The sequence below is a fragment of the Oryza sativa genome, chromosome 4 (assembly GCF_034140825.1).
Source record: "Oryza sativa Japonica Group chromosome 4, ASM3414082v1".
Taxonomy (NCBI): Eukaryota; Viridiplantae; Streptophyta; class Magnoliopsida; order Poales; family Poaceae; genus Oryza; species Oryza sativa.
In genome coordinates, this window is record NC_089038.1 from 29,802,771 (window position 1) to 29,822,801 (window position 20,031).

The following is a 20,031-nucleotide window of genomic DNA, read 5'->3' on the forward strand; positions in this document are numbered from 1 at the left end:
TCCATAATTTACCCCCAATTATTTATTTAAAACATACTAGTATTATCACAGGTAAAAAAGAATATGAACCGAAAATCCTAAAATGAGAGCTTAAAAAAAAATCAACTTCAATTGCTTCTTTGCAGTTCTCTGTCACAATGCGGCGCAGTACTCATTCTCGAGGGCGTCCGGCGTGGTGCGCGACCCGCCCGCCGACGGCGCGCGGACGTGCCCGACCATGGACACGCGCAACGCCTCCTCCTCGTACGCCCGCCGCGCCATCTCCGCCACCTCCGACTTGCGCCGCTGGATGCTCAGCACCGCCACCAGGACCAGCCCCAGGAGCACCGTGCCGCCCGCGCCGAGCGCCGCCCCGAAGAGCGCCAGCTTCCACTTGCTCACCTCGCCGGCCTCCGCCACCACGCCGCCGCCGTCGCCTGCTCCGCCCAGGACGAGCGCGAAGTGTCCCTGGTCCCACACGTGGCAGGTGTTGCTCCCGGCCTGCACGTCGGTCACGGTGACGCTGCCGTTCAGCGCCACGGCCATGCAGAGCGGCACGGCCCCTGGCTGCAGCGCTGGGACCGCCATCGAGAAGTTGACGCGGATGGCCGCGGCCGTGACGAGCACCTCCAGCCTGGCCGTGCCACCCCGCCGCGCCAGGCCGTAGAACGTGAGCCCGAGCACCGGCGACGCGATGCGGTATCCGCCGCTCGCCGCGTACTCGTCGAACACGGACGAGAGGTTGCCCAGGTTGGCGCGCACGGCGAGCAGGTGCGAGGCTTGGCCGCGCACGGCGAGTCCCGGTGGCACGGCGAACTCCCCGAACCGGCGGACTCCGTACCTCCGGAGGCTACCTGCCCGGAAGCGCGCCACGTCGGCCGCGACGCCGGACAGGCTCCCCGGGAGCGAGAGCGGGTACGTGACGCCCGTCCGCCGGTGCCTCCCGTGGTACCACGCCTGCGCCGCCTCCTGGACGACGTCGTCGATCAGCACGGCGTCCTGCAGCTGCAGCTCCTGCAGCGCGGCGGCGCACGGCAGCGCGACGGCGACGGCCGCGGCGAGCAGGAGGAACGCCCCGCGGCTGATCAGACAGGTGGTGGACGACATGGCTGGAAATAGAAGGCGTCGCGTAAGACAGCGACAGCATGGGGACATTTTAGTTGCAGGAGTGAAAGTGAACATGAATACATGATAGCAAAAGCTCCTTTGCAATGGTGAGCGATTAATATGAGATGCGTCACGTCGATCTCTCTGTGACTTGCAAGTGAAGCATAATCCGTCGTGGAGCATGGCTAGAGCTGATCTAAGTTAGTGCGGTGATGAATTAGTTAATTAAATTAGTACGGGGGCAGCATGATGAATACAGAATGGTGCTGTTTATCACTACATGCAAGTGTACGTAGGGGGTGTGGTTCGCTGGGACAGGACAGTATTACGGACTTCTTGGGTCTGGTGATTAAGCCCGGTGGGGAGGAGGCAGTAAAGATTGCAGCTTGCAAGGCAATAGAATGGAGAGGAATGTTCTTCACCTGTCAAGGAATGATCATGTCTGCAAAGCTCTTGCAGCAGGTGCCCCTGCCTTTGCTCCGTTTGTCAAAAGAGGCAGTCTTCATGAAACTGTACAGGCACTTCTATCTATGTGCAAGAACAAGATCGTCTTTCTGCTGAGTGTACGTGCAATGGAACGGTTCTAAGAAAGGGAAATGCCCAGATGTATGCCTGAACTATGAAAGGGGGATCAAGTGTTGTTCTTTCAGCGTACCACCGTGTTCTCTTTCAAATTGGTTATTTAAAGTGGCACCGTATCTGGTGCAAACCAGAGTTGCTGTGCAACCTTGTAAACTTTCAATCAAGACCACATGATACTCATCCGATGGCTAGGGACAAAGGTGGGTTACTTTTGCATTTAACCACCCGCACTCATCTCTGCTAATCTGTTTTTTTTTGCAAATACCCCCCCTGCTTCGTGTGGCCGCCGTCCTCCGCCCTCAGCCTCGCCGCTCCCTCCGCCCTCCCGTCGTCGCTGCTCGCCGCCGCGGCCGCGTCCCCGCCCAGCCGACTCGACGCGGTCACTGGCTTGCCGAGCTGCGCCTCCCGCCGTCGCCGCTCGCCTCCGTGGCCACATCTCCACCTAGCCGGCTCGACGCGGTCGCTGGCCCGCCGAGCTGCGCATCCCACCGTTGCCGCTCGCCGTCGCGGCCACGTCTCCGCCCAGCCAGCTCGATGCGGTCGCTAGCCCGCCGAGCTGCGCCTCCTGCCGTCGCCGCTCGCCGCCGCGGCCGCGTCCCTGCCAGCCGGCTCGACGTGGTCGCTGGCCCGCCGAGCTGATATGCAATGGAATCGTGTTCTGAGATTGACACTGATGTACTGATTTTGTAATCTGAAACTCTGAAAGATTGTGACTGCAAATATGCAATGGAATTGTGTTCTGTCATTTGATAATGAGATTGAGTCAAGTGGAACCATAAAAAAGATTTTCTTGCTTGTGGTGACAGTGGAACCTATGGGTGTGTAACTGAATAATAGCCTGAATGAACTACCAGCTGTTTTCTGTGTCAATCTGTCAAACTGAATATATGCTTTATGCATTCGGATGACAGATGAACTGAAACCAGCACGGATTTTGTAATCTGTCAAACTGTCAAACTACTTGTTCTGCATTTTCTGCACATGTGCTAGAGCACAACAGCTTGATAGGTTTGATACAGATTCAGTTTAATGTATTGTTATATATTGATGGCAAACATGTCTCAGATAAGAAGCTCTTGTTGTAGTTCAGATTTTGGCAGCATGTACCCCTTTTTACTAAATTTTGGCAGCATCTACCCATAACAAGAGCATACAGGTTAAGATTAAAATGTTCACAATACGAAAATAAGCATGTCTCATTCAGGAATACATCAAGTATAGGGATACAAGTTTAGAATAAACTTCCAGCAAGTACACTTCCACGGTTCATAGTTCACAGCTTGTTTGGCCCGCGTCCACGATGATGACGGCATGATCCATGGCAGCGGCCTCAACGAAGACGGGATCAATGGCGACGACAGGATCAACGGCGCCCGCCCGCTGGTCCTACACAGAGTTTGTCGTGGAATCTGAAACGTCGCGCGTGCCGGACTCCATGGTAGCAGCGGGGGATTTCCATAAAAAAACAGATTAGCAGAAATGAGTGCGGGCGGTTAAGTGCAAAAGTAACCCACCTTTGCCCCTAGCCATCGGATGGGCATCCTGTGGTCTTGATTGAAAGTTTGCAAGGTTGCATAGCAATCTTGGTTTGCACCAGATACGGTGCCATTTAAAGTAGTACTCGCTATGCATTTACTTTTATCTCTGTATTTACGATTTTACGTACTTCATAACAGTTAATTGGTTGTCGGTTGCAGTTATAAAGGATCTAACTTCAATCAGCTCGTATTCAGCAGGTACTACTACTAACGAGCAAAGATAGCTAACTAAATTTCTTCTGAACTGAACTGAATATAGTCTGATATAGATACTGAATTTCACCTCACTTACTCAACCACAAACAGCATATTTTACCCCTCAATTCTGAGCGAGTTAAACTGCTTCTCCATCATACTCAAATCACTGTTGGTTTTGATTTTGACTGTTAAATTCTGCCATGCACGTACAGTTCTTACACTGTGTCAGTCAGAGACTTTGAGTGATTTGGAGGGATGGGTACTGGAGCCGGCCAGGGAGGCAGGGAACTCGCTTTGCGATTTGATCATGGTTGGAATGATGGCGCGGGCATCGGCGTGCTCAGGGCACCATTAGGCTTGCGTATTCTGTTGTCCATGAACGGTCTCCTCGATCCATATGGCGACATAATTGGGGGGACCAAACGCGCATTATTACAGATCAGTGTGAATAGCCATCAGCCGTTAACCAATGGTTTTAAACTGCTCTTTTTTTCTGAATCCATCGTGCGTGAGACGGAGCATTTTCGTAGCCTGTCGCTGCAAAGTTAACTAGACACGGTTTCCCATACAGCAAATCGTAAGCTAGCATCCTGGTGAGAAACTGAGCTAACCGTCCTCGCGAACTCATCCTTTTGTGTTCTTCAATAACTCGATCACCTGATAACTTTTGTGCACAATCATCATTGACGCTCCTCTCTGGCTGTATACAGACAATTGTATCAAGTCTCAGAGACAGACCATCCTATCCCACTTTCTCTGTTTATTTTCCGAGAGGGGCTTCCTGTCGCTTACATAGTTACATGGCTTTATAATAAAAAGAAAATACACAGAAAGATATCTACTACTTCCTCTGTCCCAATATGCTGGTCGTTTTAGGATTGGTGAGTTACATTAGCAGGAGATGAAAATTACTAAGTTACCCCAAATTATTACTAGTACTAGTTGCAAGTGGTCATTTCAATCAGGAAATTAGCACAATTGGCATAAGCCACGCAAGGCACACCAGAATATTTTAAGTTTAAAATTAAGTAGTGCCACTTATAGAAGCAATACTAGTACTACTTCACTGCCAAAACGACAAGTATTTAGGGACTAAGGCCTTGTTTAGTTCCCACACAAATATTTTACACCCTGTCACATCGAACGTTTGAACACTTACATGAAGTATAAAATATAGGCTAAAAAAACTAATTGCACAAATTGCGACTAATTTGCGAGACGAATTTTTTTAAGTCTAATTGCTCTATGATTTGATAATGTGGTGCTACAGTAAACATTTGCTAACGACGGATTAATTAGGCTTAATAAATTTGTCTCGCTGTTTACTGACGGATTCTATAATTAGTTTTTTTATTAGTGCTCGAACACCCCATGCAACATCCTATATAATACCCGATGTGACACGCCAAAACTTTACACCCATAGATCTAAACACCCCCTAATGTTAGGAGGCAAAACGTCAAGCAATCTGGGACGTAGTAGTTTTGTTAGAGGCAGGAGGCATGTCTAATAGCACGTTCAATCGAACCTGCCAAAACAATGTTTACCAACTGCCCAAGCTGGGTAAGGAACAGTGAAGGCGGACCATGGGTGGCGAAGCCTAACCAGCGGGAGCCAAAGCCCGTTCGTAAAGTGGCGAAGCCGATTTGGCTGGATGAAACATCTGCTCAAGGAAGCCTAAGAGAGGAGCCTTTAGGGCTCATGAGCTGGTAGGTTGGACCAAAAGACTATTACCCTTTGTAAATATCACTATCCCAGAGGCGGTTATGTAAACTCACTAGCGTACAAGAACCCTAAAGTTGTAAACCTAAGTCTGTAAACTTATAAGTAGACCCTAAGGGACATGCAATAGTTGATAGAATTTTTGAGAGATTAAGACACTTTTTTATCTATATTTTCCACCAATTCGAGTGAGTCCTGCCTTTTGGCAGAGGTGTTTGTCATCAGACAATAGTTTCAATTATCAACTTCCAAGTTGAACCTTGGATAAGACGGTCGCGAACGATGTGAGTAAAACATAAGGTGGAGATACACAAAATTTAGGACCAACAGCCTACTGCTTGGACATCTGAATAAACGAGAAAAAGTTCATTTTATGTGCCTCAACTATGGGTCGAGTCTAATTCTCATACCGCAACTGGAAAACTAGATGTGGAGATTCCTCAACTGTCAAACAGGTTCATTTTGTCTCCCCAAGCGATATGGACATATGGTTATATTCTACGTGACGTGTTGACCTGGTCTTCATCTGATACGATACCTACGTGGCGCATACATGGCACTGTGATGACTATTCAGTAAAAAAAAAAGATTTGTTGGGACCAACGTATGAGTGAACACGCCCTCCCTCCTCTCATCTCTATTTGGTGGGACCCACCTATTAGCGAGGTCATGGGTGCTAGGGGTGAATCTCGAGCTCCTCTTCAGGCTCATATCTAGCGCGCCGCTGTCATTGACGGTCGGGTTTGTCGTTTCCGCCACCTTCTCCATCTCCCGATGTACAACTGACGTCGCACATGGCCACTACCTAAACCACTCACCATGAAAATAGACCTAAAAAATTGAGGCGGACCACTGGTAGCAATAGCAAGGTTTTCTCGTCTTCATCCTCCGTGGTGACGAAGCCAATACCGCCGTTGAGTCCGAGCGACTAGTAGCGTTTTTCCGTAATCGATTGATTTTTACAAGCGTCGAAAGTGATGGTGCCATGGAGCTATCTCCGCCACTAATCCCCCGAGATGGTGATGGCTGTTGTTTGCTGCTCTTAGGATTGATGGGATTTGCTGAAATAGGGAAAACATGAGGTGATGTCGGTAGTGAGGCAGCGATTGTGGTGCACCACCATTGTCTTGCTTCCCCACTCCTCGAGCTCCACAAGCCTCGGCCAGCAGGATAGACAAGATAGCTGTAGGTGGTGTGGAGGAGAAGCTGGTGACGGCGGTGGCGCCGGTGCCTGCGGATGTGCTGGCATCGGACGTCTACGTCGACATCGAGCTACCGCTCCTAAAGATGGCATCGTCCAGGACACCCGTTTTGCCATCTTTCGACTAGATAAGGAGAGAGGACATGTGGGTCACTGACGTATGGGCTCCACATAGGCTCGGCTATTTTTAAATTCTTTGTATTTTTTTATAAAGCCAAGTAAGCACCATGTAGGGTAAAGACCATATTAGGATTTCACATAGACACCACGTCATCCAGAATCACCTTACAAACCGTTAAGGGAAGCAATATGAACTAGTTTTTGATAGTTGAGGAGTCTATATACTGTTTCTAGTTGAGGGGTATCAAATGAACTTTTTTTGCAACTCTAGAGGACGTCGAGGCTCCAGGCCTTCACCCGATTACTTGTGCTGGGCCAGCTAATCTGCGTACAAACATTCTTCTGCTGTTCTGAATTTGAACTAAAATTCCAGCCAATACCCTGGGGTGGTCCATCGAATTGGGTCTCCAAAGTCCAAAACGAGGCATTCGGAGGTAGTATCTCAGCCTCTAGTATTTCTGAATTTTGAGTGCGTAAAGCCTCAAACAATTCATTACTTGAGGTTGCACGGTCATAAAAAAATTTTCGAACGTTGTCCTTAGAAGAACTAGCTGGGTGGCCCGCGCAATTGCACGGCTAGCACCCAAACAAAATCATATATTTTTTTACGATATTACTTAAAATTTATAAAATAGCTATTTCATTATCTTAAGACTTTGAAAGACCAAACCTTATCATCCTCGTGTTTCTAATTATATAGTTTTTAAAAGTCACACCAGCTGCTACCCCTTATGTCATCTTCTTCTTTATTTGCTTGCTCGATCTACCACTATTTCTATTTATTCTTCTTAGAACCTTTAAAAATTGGATTTTATAGTTTTTAGAGTTTATTGTCATGTTGGGTTTCATTTTTATAATTTCTAGATGTCCCGTCAAACGTTGCCATTATACTCCTCTACGGCCTGTCCACTGTCTCTTTTCTTTATTGTCATTGAGATTTTAAAAATCGAACATAATTATCGTTTGGGTTCATTTTTACTTTCTAGAAGTCCCGCCAAACCGTCAGCGGCTTTGTCATTGTACTCCTCGGCGGCTCACCCACTGCCTCCCTTCTTTATTGTCATTAAGATTTTAAAATCGAACATGATTATCATTATTTTTTTTTACTTTCTAGAAGTTCCGAACCTTTAAAAATTAGACTTGTAGTTTTATTTTTTATAATGTTTAGAAGTCCCATCAAACGATGCCACTATGCTCCTCTACAGCCCGTCCGCCGCCGACTCTTTATTGTCATTGTGATTCTAAAAATCGAACATAACTATCGTTGGAATTCATTTTTTATTTTCTAGAAGTCCCGTTAACCGTTGGCGGCTCTGCAACTATACTGTTATACACCCCGCCCACTGCTTTTATTGTCATTGAGATTTTAAAAATCGAATATAATTATCAATTAATGAGGTTTGTTTTTTTTTTACTTTCTAGAAGTCCCGGCAACCACCTTACTCATTTGCTTCACAGCCTGCCTGACGTCCCTCCTTTTAATCATCATTTAGGATTCTATTTGGTGTTTTATTAACAATTTTTATATGGCGTATTAACCGCCACCACTCTACTCCTTTATATGCATGTTACTTAATTTATCTCATCATGTATTTTAGACGGTATTTTCTTTCAATAATCTTTATTTTTATCAAAAATTTTAGTTATTTATAAATTATATTCTTAATTAAAATCTTACATTTCTTTTTATAATTTCAGATTTTAAAAAAAAACTTTTTAGTTAATACCGTATTGTGTTCTTTTAATGCTTTTATTTTTTATTTTCAATTTCAGTTGTTTTAAAATTGTATTTCTACTTGAACTCTCTTTTTATTTTTCTATTTTTAGATATTATTTTATTTTTTATTCTAAATTTTAATTAATCTCGTATTGGGTTCGTATATGGATTTTTCTTTCAATATCGTTTATTTTTAATTCCGAATTTCAGCTAATTTTAAATTGTATTCCTAATTGAACTCTTCTTTTATTTTCTTTTGCTAATTTTGGATTTATTTTTTTCTGATGTTTAATTAATCTCGTATTGGGTTCTTATATGGACTCTTCTTTTAATATTCCTTATTTTTAATTCTGAATTTCAGCTATTCTTAAATTGTATTCCTACTTGGACTCTCATTTCCTTTTCTAATTTTGGATTTTATTTTATTTTTATTTCGAATTTTGATTAATCTCATATTGGGTCCTTATATGGAAACTTCTTTCAATATTACTTGTTTTTAATTCCGAATTTCAGCTATTTTTAAATTATATTTCTACCTGGACTCTCTTTTTCTTTTCTAATTTTGGATTTTATTTTATTTTTATTTTTATTTTTGATTAATCTCGTATTGGGTTCTTATATGGAAACTTATTTCAATATTGCTTATGTTTAATTCCGAATTTCAGCATTTTTTAAATTGTACTTCTACTTGGACTCTTCTTTTCTTTTTTTTCTTTTTCTCCTATTAATATGGAAATTTCTAGCCCCCACAGCGAACGTGGTGCCTTCTTTTAGATAGATAGATAGATAGATCGGGCAAGTACAACCTACTGCACCGCTACAAGGAGACGGTTGTCGCTCCAATGCTGTGCACTGTAGAGTCTCGTACATGGAAAGCATCGCTTTCTTTGCTGACACCACACAAGCCCTCTTGCTGCAGCACTGGACAAGACCACCTCCTGTCACCTAGCGGAGCTCATGTTTTGTAGTACAAAACGACCGACGGACGACGCGTACCTGCTCCCGCCTCCAAGACTTGCACCAAATGGACGTCGAGTCGTCGACCTGATCTCTAGTACAAGTGTGAGTCACGTCAAGCGTGGCAGACCGCGGGTACTAGGGTATCAGCCACTTTTGCTCCGGAATCTCGGCTGAGCTAGCGCAGCAGCGCAGAGCGCACTACTGCATGCCTGGCGTTTTTCTCTCCGGATCGCGACAGGGAAGAATTAACCGAACGACGAACGCTCGTCGTCGCATCGTCTATGCCATGGCCATCGCCAACAGATCGAACACATGTCACTGCAAAACACCTCGTCAGTCGTCTGATCAGCCAACAGCCATCAGCCGGTCTCGCCTCACCTGCGAATAGCATCTGGATTCTCGTCGTCGTCATCAATTAATCGTCCAAGACCCGCGTGTGGTGGCTGGCGATATTAAATTCAACACGATCGATCGACCTCTCTCTCTCCTCGATGGCGAGCCAACATCAACGTTACCTTTATGTATATGACAGTATGAGTCAGCTAAGTACGTGTGTATATATATATATATATATATATATATATATATATATATATATATATATATATATATATATATATATATATATATATATATATATATATATATATATATATATATATATATATATATATATATATATATATATATATATATATATATATATATATATATATATATATATATATATATATGTATGTATGTATGTATGTATACTGATCAGCAGCAACAGTACACATGCTTGTTGCATGCATGCGTACTGGTGATGGCCGCATAGCAGCTGGTAACTGAACAGTGGCTCGGAGAGGGACGTCTCGTCGTGCCGCCCTGTGAATGCCTGTACACCCCCGAGCACCGTAAATTCCGAGCTAGCTAGCTTGGGGACGTTGAAAGCGTCGTCAGATCTGTATTCAAGGCAGTTGATCGACCATGTACTTCTCTGCTCCTTTATATGGGGTTACAGTATACCGTATAGCTCCATGCATGCATGGTGGAAACGATTTGCGTGGTTGCTGTGCAAGTGCATGTACATGTGCGTGTGATTGTTTGTACCCTGTTCCTGGTTTCATGCGATTAGATGGCCGAGTGCACATGATGAGCTAGCCTATCCGTGGACTACAACACATGCGATGAGCATGTCAGATGGCCGATGGCCAGGGAACAGCTGGGGACTTGGCCACGCCTCGGAGAGGGCTAATCGAGAAAGGCTAGCTAGGTATAGGCGTATAGCTACTACGAGCATCTACATGATCACACTGCACATATGTACGCGTACATGGTATTTGCATATCAGTCCATACGAGTAAATGTGTAGCCATGCATGAACTTATGAATTGAGCCCTCTCTCAACTGTGTCACTTTGTGATGGAGTATTTTATTTTTTCAATTTTTTACGCACTGACGGGCTTCGCGGGCCTCAGATTCTCCAGTCACGTGCAAAGGATACGTACGGCGTGGCAGGCCACCGGCCGGTTTCCTGGCACACGGCCCAGTCAGTGGCTCAGGCGAGGGAAATCCGCGTACGGTGAAACCCAACCCCGATGCCGGCGATAAATCCGTTTGCTGCTTGACATGAGTGGGCCGCCTGAGAGGACAACCGGGATCCAGTTAGCGAGTCAATGACGCTGACACTTGGGTCCCTTCTCGCCTGGACCCACATGTCAGTGACAGATGATCCACGTTCCGAGAAGATGACGTACGGTTTCCCGTGGATTTGCGCTACCAGGACGCGTCAGGTTACAAAGGGGCTTTGTTAGGCTATGTTCTTCCTAGTTTTCCTAACTCACATCTATCGTTTTTCACGCATATAACTTTTAAACAGCTAAAAACGCTGTGCTTTTTGCAAAAAAAAATTATACGAAAGTTGTTTTAAAAAATCATATTAATCTATTTTTTAAATAAATTAGTTAATACTTAATTAATTATATAATAATACGTGTTTCGTTTTACATGATGAGGCCAATCCCTCCTCCCGAACGCAACCTAAGGGGGTGTTTGGGTCCAAACACCCCCCCTAATACTTATCATGTCATGGACGAACAAATAATGGCAAATAGGCAGTCAACAAAGCTCAAAACTGGAATTTCTCAGGCACCGGCCAGATGTGTCAGATTAGGACTTCCCTACAATCGACGTGCCCTAATTCCCAGCAGTTAATGCTGGATTAATCCGTGTGTGTGTTTTACTTATTTTTCTGGGTTGCTCTAGGTCTCCTGTGAATATCTCTGGAGACTGGTCGTGGGTCGACAGAACCACTGAACCAGCAGGGTGCCATGCAGCCAGTGAGCATTACATGCATGGTTTGGTCTAGTTCTAGGAGTGTACTACATGTGCGTGCACACTGCAAGTGTAGCCAGAGTTCATGTATGGATCATTGCACATGTTGTTGTGTGGTCTCATGCATGCAGATGACGATCATGACATTGCGTGTTTGAATCCAGGTTGAGGCATGTGCATTGCACATTTGCACTGGCTGCCGTGTTCACCTGTTCGGGCTCGTGCTTACCAGCTAGGGTAATGCCGGGCATGCAGTTACTAGCTGCTCCTGGCACCCAGTTACTGCATGCCCGGTTTCCTCGTCGTCGCAAGTTACCTGTCCTTAAAGTTGGTAGCTCAAGAGAGAGGCCAAAAAGATGAAGGAAAGCGGCAACCAAATTTAACACCGCAACAGTAGTACTACTAGCTGGGCCCCTTTGGGATGTCTCCTCTCTCCACTGATATTCCTCCTCTTCCTAGATCATATCTCATCCCATCATCGGTCATATTCTCCTCAGCTTCATGTTGCTGAGCTATAGGCGAATGGTTGACAAGAGTACTAGTTAGCTTAATAATATAGCTTTGCAAAAGTTGAGGTAATGGATCGATCAGAGATGGGGAGGGGAAGGGTTGAGCTGAAGCGCATCGAGAACAAGATCAACCGGCAGGTCACCTTCTCCAAGCGCCGCAACGGCCTCCTCAAGAAGGCGTACGAGCTCTCCGTGCTCTGCGACGCGGAGGTGGCGCTCATCATCTTCTCCAGCCGTGGCAAGCTGTACGAATTCGGTAGCGCCGGGTAAGCGTGTGCATGATCCGTTCAGTACCCTAATCGTATGTGATTCTTGCAGATCTGGTGATTAATTTCTCTCTTCCCTTTGGTTTGTTTTGTTTCCTTCCATGGGATGCGTATTCTCGTTTGCTTCCTCAGCTTAAATCCGAAATTGTTTCTTAGATTTTTTGTTACCAAGTATATATATGTGCTCGCTGGTTTATTTTGCTATATGGTTTTTTGTTTCTCGCTAGCGTGCATGTGTTTTCATACATCTTTTAGGCTTAGGTAATCTTGCCGGATGTATGCCTAGCTCTTGCTACTTGCATACTTGGGTAATCTTTTCATAATGAAAATCCTCCAGCCCTAACTCAATAAAGCACATAATATCTCTTCTTCTTCTTCTTCTTCAGAACCTAAAGAGCATTGATTTCTTTCATTCGTGCGTGTGCCCGGCGTGCGCATGTCAGGAGCAGCTAGGTATATGAGGCTCTGAGGCGCAAGTTTTCTGATTGCAAGAGTGACTTGAAGGGGAAAGTGATGGGGTCTGCTGTTTCCATTTAGATGCCGCACCAAGAACTTTGTTTAAATCTTTTTTTTCAGAATTATTGCCTAATTTGATATCCATATATTTCATTCCTGCAAGTATATAACATCTTCTCTTGCCATCTCTCAGGTAAATTATATTACATATGAACCATGCATATGCCTCTCTTTTCTTTTGATGCATTTGTGTTTTCCTGAAAGGTTCGTGTTCCCGTTTAAATAAAGCTTTCAGATTTTTTTCCTGATAGGTACATGAGTTTTTTTTTCATTTATTTGATTAAACCCTCAAACATTATCATCACTTTAGCTGCATATATATGAATTCGATCTTTCAAATCTCTTATGTGTATACGCTCTTTTGCAAGATTTTGTGATTCTGGTATTATTATTTTTTTGTTGTTGCATTGCCTCTTGCTAATACATGAAGGTAACCGAGAGGGGCTTATGCACATTTTGAGTTGAATGTTAGTAATTGCTATATGTATTGACGGGAAAATCATAAATATATATAGACGAAAAATAACTGTGTTGATTGAAATGCATGGATCGAATTGAACACCGTTTAGTTGTGGAAATTCTTTTATTTCTTCTCCGTGATCAGTGTGTAGGGCTTCTCTCCATGACCATCATATCATTCTTTCCATGAAAAAAATTTTAATAAAGTAAATACATTAGGAAAGAGTTTTGTGTTATTGTGACCGGCAACTCTTTTTCTAACTTTCTCTTAACCTTTTATCACATGAATATGTGTTTTTCTTTTTTTCATCATAGTTTATTTTGCAACATTTACTTTTGAGTCGCCAAGAACACACATATAAAGCTTTACTTAGAAATATTCTTTTTATTTGCTAATAAGTGATTCGGATAAGCATATGAATAAGCGAAACAATGAGGCTTTGTGTCCGAATTAGAGCATCATTAAACAATTTCTGAAAACAATTTCTTCAGTAGCGATGATCGAAAGGGATTCGTTGAACTCTAACAATTATTAAAATTGTTCTTGACCACAAATTCACCTGGCCATATGATTATCATTACCTATTTTCTGCAATTAAATTTATGTATTTTCATTCTGTTATATTAGTCTCCTGCTGTTTAAAATTACATATCATTCTACCTTGTCCTAATTTATGTCAAACATTTCTATCCTTGACAGTCAATTTCTAGAAATTTGTATAAGTTAACAACATGCGAATTATATATTACAAAAGTATTTCTCATGATGAATCTAAAAACATAAATCTTATGATATTAAACTATATGAAATTTTAAATTTTGATGGCAAAACGTACAAATGTTTAACTTAGAACAAAACTAGAATGCAAGTAATTTCAAATGCAGGGCGAAGAGTAGATTTTATTGCATTCGGCTTTATGTATGTGAGTAAGTAACATATCCTAAACCTATTTTTGTTTGCAGAATAAACAAGACATTGGAAAAGTACAATAGTTGCTGTTACAACGCTCAAGGTTCAAATAGTGCTCTTGCTGGTGGTGAACATCAGGTATTCATAGAATAGTTGTCAAACACACTTCGGTAACCATATTATGTAGAATCCTTTAAAGTTCAAATATACATATCTAGACCTCTTTGCCAGTAATATTGTCTCAAATTCTTGAGATGCAAGGAGGATCAATGAAGAGATATATAGTACTTAAATATTGCTGATTTTAATTTGAAGATTGCAATCAAATTCTAATATATGTACTAGTTCAGTGAATAAGATATTAGTACTTACATTTTCTAAACCTAATGATAATATCGCTTTTTTCCTTGATGCAATAAAAATTAAACATTCAGATTCATATAAAATAAAATTCAAGGGTAAATAAGAACAAAAATAAATGCTTACTATTTTGGATTTTATCAATTATTGGTTTTAGTTTTTTTTCCCATTTGACCCATAGAGCTGGTACCAAGAGATGTCAAGGCTCAAGACTAAGCTTGAATGTCTCCAACGCTCTCAGAGGTACTGCACTGCATCAGCTGTTTCAGGAACACTTGAAATGCTTCACCACTTGAATGTTTGGGTGTTATATTTGCATATACAACAGGCACATGCTTGGTGAAGATCTTGGACCATTGAGCATAAAGGAACTGCAGCAGCTGGAGAAGCAACTTGAGTACTCACTGTCACAGGCTCGACAACGAAAGGTTATATCACCACACAATAAAATAAGTGTAGTTCCTTCAATTACCTTGTTAATTAACATACAATAATATCTGCTATTATCTAGTACAATACTGTATGCATTATTCTATATATACAACCTATATCTTGACAAATAAAAGGGATATATACTGCAAATATATCCATCTGATGAATTGTAAGAAATTAACCACTTAAGCCGTAAATGGTGCTAAAAAAGACAACGCAGCCGTAATATATATAAGCAACAAATATTGCATGAGTGTACGTACTTGATCAACAAATTTTACGGCGATCTCTGCTGGTAGTAGGATCAATATCTGGACCTTTCATCTTTACCTATCCAATATATATTTATATTACTAACTTAACCATTGGTAGTAGAATATTTTGTCTATAGGTAGTAAAATTCATAAATCAACTGTATATAATTTCTACTGATAATAAAATAATATCAATAAATATCACAATTAATAAAAGTACTTGATTGAGCACCAAGTTTATTTCTATAATAAAAAGACACCATAAGTTTTCTATAATTGCTTTTGCTTCCTTCCAACTTCGGGGGGACATGGTTTATATGCTCCTATGCCCTGAAATACTAAATATGTCAGAAGAAGAAGACAACAAAGTACAGGGCTTAACTTGCATGCTCGTCCATATAAAAGTTATCTAAATTTTAGTTGAGTTCTTTGTATTTATTTCAGACACAAATCATGATGGAGCAGGTCGACGATCTTCGCCGGAAGGTATTGGAATATCTGTCAAATGTTGTCGCTTTTCTATAAATCTGTAACATCGTAATTAATCATATGATCAAGATTACTAAACCATATATTTGTATGATATGATAGCTTATCAGATCTAGATAATTAATCCTGAAGGTTGTGGACGTATTGCTTTATAATTCAATACTTGTTGCTTCAGATATGGGGAATTTCAAGTGCACCACAGAGTTCGAGGACATCAAACATTATGCTGCCATTTTTTCAGAATCTTTCCTAAATATTTATATATGCTTTGGTTATTACTAGGGTATTCCGTGAGGAACTATATATTCTCTCCTTTAGATGAGAATGTATTTGTTCCTGATTTTACTCAATCGTAAAAAAAAAAAGGTTTATACCTAGGAAAATAAATGTAACACCTTATAATACAGATGCCCATCTGAGTCGCTGCGTCCGTACCTACATTTCATACGGCTTTAATGTTTATGCGTTAATTTTTCAAGTTGCAATATGGCCACCAACTATTAATTAAAAAGGGATTTATTTTGTCAATTATCAGAACGAATTATTGAATCTTATCAAGAATGAATTAATTACATACCAATATTATCTATCATGTCACAAAATCATTATGATCACAAGGAGCTGTTTGCAAGACTTTTAGGGTTAATTCTTTTTTTCTTGCTATGGCTAGGGGTGATAGCTGATTAAGGTCCATGGATTTTTTTACATCCGTATCTAGCATTTGTATATTTTTAGATCCAGTCTTCAAATTTTATAGACTAAAAACTTGGGCCAATTAGCACCCTAGCTGTGGCTCATATGTTGCTGCATATACTCTCTTTATATATATATATGTGTTTGATGGTATTTACTTTTAAACATAACCATTCATATTATTGAAAGAACCGTGCAAATATATAGAAATATAAGTCATGTCTAAAGTACAAACAAAATGGAATAGAAGGATGAATGGTCAAATTTATGTTAAAAAGTCAATGGCATTAGACAAAAAAGAAATAAAGGGAGTATACATCTACCTATCTAGCTGGAACTCCAAGTTCTATTGTCTGGAAATTGGAATAGGCTAGCTCTTGCTGACCTGTTTAACTGGCTTTGGTGGGGTGCTGGTGTTCCATATGTAATGGGGATGACATTACACCAAAATCGCTCAGCCTTTCTGCTTAATTTGCTTAGTAGGAGTAGTGTAGTACTCCTGAACTTGAACCCTGTAGCATGTCGTTTCTGATAATAGAAGCGGGACAGAGTGTTATGTTTTTCTATCGAAAAAATAAAATATAGTTAATCACATCTAATAATCCTGCCTCAAAAGTGCTAGTTGTATATTCCCTAGTTGACTGATTATCTGGGCTGCCTGCAGGAACGCCAGCTTGGAGAGCTCAATAAGCAACTGAAAAACAAGGTCCTACTTATCGTTTCCACAATTAATTTCTGCCTTTCAATTTGGTGGATTGGGAATACTGTACAACCACTTCTCTGTTTTCTAGTGTTAATTAGTGTATCTTCGAATTTTGTCATGTCATTTCGCCATGTAGTACTAACACATCGCCACACCATTCAGCTAGAAGCTGAAGCCGATAGCAGCAACTGCAGATCAGCCATCCAGGATTCCTGGGTCCATGGCACCGTCGTCAGTGGCGGCAGAGTGCTGAATGCTCAACCACCACCAGATATTGACTGTGAGCCTACTCTGCAAATTGGGTAAGTTTGGAAGATGAATCAAAACTAAAACCTGATCAATCTGATCTTCCGAACCAACGTGTTTGAAAATATGCATGCACGCTACAGGTACTATCAATTTGTCCGTCCTGAGGCGGCCAATCCAAGAAGCAATGGAGGAGGAGGGGATCAGAACAACAACTTTGTGATGGGATGGCCCCTCTGAAGTCCAAGCTTGCTAATAAAAACGCTGGCGTGCTATAATATATAGTTCGGCAAATGTTGAAACACATGTGTTCTCAGTATGTATATTTCTCCCCTATCCGGTGGTACTCTTAGCACGTACCTATGAGTGTATGTTTGTACGTTATCTATACTCTATGCTAGGCAACCCTATACTATTATGGTAAGACGTCTATCTTTTCAATCTATCTATACGTACCATACTAATTGGCAAATTTTGTGTAGCTACCGGATTAAGTGTGCTACCTACTGTAAAGATCCCAAGAGTTTTGCATGAATATATTTGGCTAGAGCGATCATTTAATTCTATTTATTCAAAATTTTCTAATGTGCACAATGGGACTTGTGTGAATTGTTAGACCATTGTTATAGAACACCTAAATTCGAAGAAACCTTCGGTAGCATATGTCCTACAGCGCAAACACAAACAAAACAGAGCATACACAAACATAACACAAACCTATTCATGCCCTCAACTACCGTTATTTCCCTTAGGCGGTGACTCTTATATTTGAAGGTATGAAAATTTGAAAATGGGGTCAATATTTAAATTATGGTGTACAAAATATGAGGTTTAAGAAGGCAACTCGTTTTTTTCGAGCTTGTTTTATTTAGTAAAGGGTTTTTAAAATCTTCAATTCGACTAGTTTTACGTACTAAAATACATGACTAGTAATTAAATTTGGACTAGGGTGTTAGATAGGTCCATAATATCGTAAACTGCACATATATCACCCATATATGATTACCAACGTGGTTGTCTACGGAGGCCAAAAGTTCACATTCAACCCCCTTCCTTACCCATGGTGGTAACAAATATGCGTTTAACCCCTCCGAGTTTGTTACCAACTATGACAAAAAGATGCCGCACCTCGATGTCCCCTCCCCTCCTTCGCTGCACTTCACTGTCTCCTTCCCCTCCCTAGCTGCATTTCGTGCAGCCCTACCCTTGTTGCACTTCGTGATGCGTCACCTCCCTGATTTGAAAGAGAAGAGATAGAGTATACAGGAGTCGGGATAGCGACAAATTCGAAGCAGAGGGGTTAAATGCATAATTATTGTCACACTGAGTTAGGGAGAAGGACGAATGCAAAGCTTTTGGCCACTATGAACAACCACATTAAGAGCCATAGCCAGTTAAAGGCAGTTTGTTTCACGGGTGATACACTAATCTAAGATTACGGATCTAGATATACGATTTATATGTTGATGGACCTAAGTGGTACCTCGGTTCAAGTTTAAAGACTTGTCGTTTATTTTACCCTACAAAAGTTTTGCAATTGCTACCATACTGAACGCTACATAAGAGTTTGGATAAGGGGTCATGTCTTATTGTACCTCCTTAGGTTGTGTTCTAAGTCAATTTTTCCAACTTCATCTCCCTCGTTTTATGCATACACGCTTCCCAAACTACTAACGGACTAACGGTTCTGTAGGATCGTAAATGGCCTTTCCACCCCAAAAGCTAGCCATTGAGGTGAGGGGCTCCCCCACTTATATCTTAGTTCATTTGTCTTTCCACAACCAATGTGGGACTATTCAACAGGTTCATTTTTCTCAAAAGTTTTCTATAGGATAGTTATTTTAAAAAATCATATTACTTAGTTCATTTTTTTTGCAAAAATAGCAAACACTTAATTAATGATGCACTAATGCGTGCTTTGTTTGGCGTGCCATACCAACCCTACCTCCGGAACACACCTTTAGTCAAACTTGGACAAGGGGTACCGAGGGTATATATATAAGTCCTCTGAGGAGAGAATGGAATCGAATATCGAACAATCCCACGAGCGAACACTAGCCACATCGAGTTAACAACTGGAGGAGCTCCACAGTTCGCTACCAACCACATCGCCAAGGTCCCATCTCGCCAACTTTGTTGGGTAGACTAGATGAGAGTTCTCATCCACATATATGTACATGGTCTGCTTTTTAGGGCAATACTCCTTCCGTTTTAATTTATTTGTTGTTCTAGCAAATCTCACCAAGGAGGTATAGCAAGTTACATAGTTATCCTCATTAGTTGCATCCTAATTAATTTCCTAAAGCAAATAGTATCAAAGGTCTTGTGTGGAGTAGTAATACTATTGTGGTTGTATTTATGAAGAGTAGAAAGGGAAAGTTAGCTCAAAAAATTTTTTTGGAGTGTGAAAACGATAAGTATTTTTTTAAAAAACATAAATGCTAAAACAAGAAGTAATTTCAAACATAGGAAGTATATATAAACAAGAGTAGGACTATTACCCAAACCGAGGGTCTAAACCTATATAAAAATATTTTCTGTTGTCTTTGGTTATAGGTCTGACAATATCCTCGTATCCACCATATGTATCCTAGATACACAAATAACGCAATCAAGATATTATCGTCAAAAACCTTATCATCACACCCATACACCAAACACATACATATAGATAACAAGGTGCACTTAACTAAGCGTACACAAAGATTGATCGGCCAAAGAAAAGAGAGCTCAAATGTAACGGAATAAGATTGA

General features: G+C 41.6%; 2 protein-coding genes across 2 annotated transcripts; one reads left to right on the forward strand and one right to left on the reverse strand.

Annotated features, from left to right (window-relative positions):
* On the reverse strand, window positions 1-1,245 carry LOC4336761 (uncharacterized). The gene has a single exon (XM_066309313.1). The coding sequence runs from the start codon at window positions 1,159-1,161 to the stop codon at window positions 133-135; it is 1,029 nt and encodes a 342-aa protein (XP_066165410.1). The 5' UTR covers window positions 1,162-1,245; the 3' UTR covers window positions 1-132.
* Window positions 1,246-11,968: 10,723 nt separating this feature from the next.
* Window positions 11,969-17,720, forward strand: LOC4336762 (MADS-box transcription factor 17-like). The gene is made up of 8 exons (NM_001402413.1): window positions 11,969-12,215; window positions 14,154-14,238; window positions 14,642-14,703; window positions 14,789-14,888; window positions 15,591-15,632; window positions 16,993-17,034; window positions 17,194-17,333; window positions 17,421-17,720. Exons 1-8 carry the CDS (start codon window positions 12,019-12,021, stop codon window positions 17,515-17,517), a joined length of 765 nt encoding a protein of 254 aa, NP_001389342.1. The 5' UTR covers window positions 11,969-12,018; the 3' UTR covers window positions 17,518-17,720.
* Window positions 17,721-20,031: the final 2,311 nt, after the last annotated feature.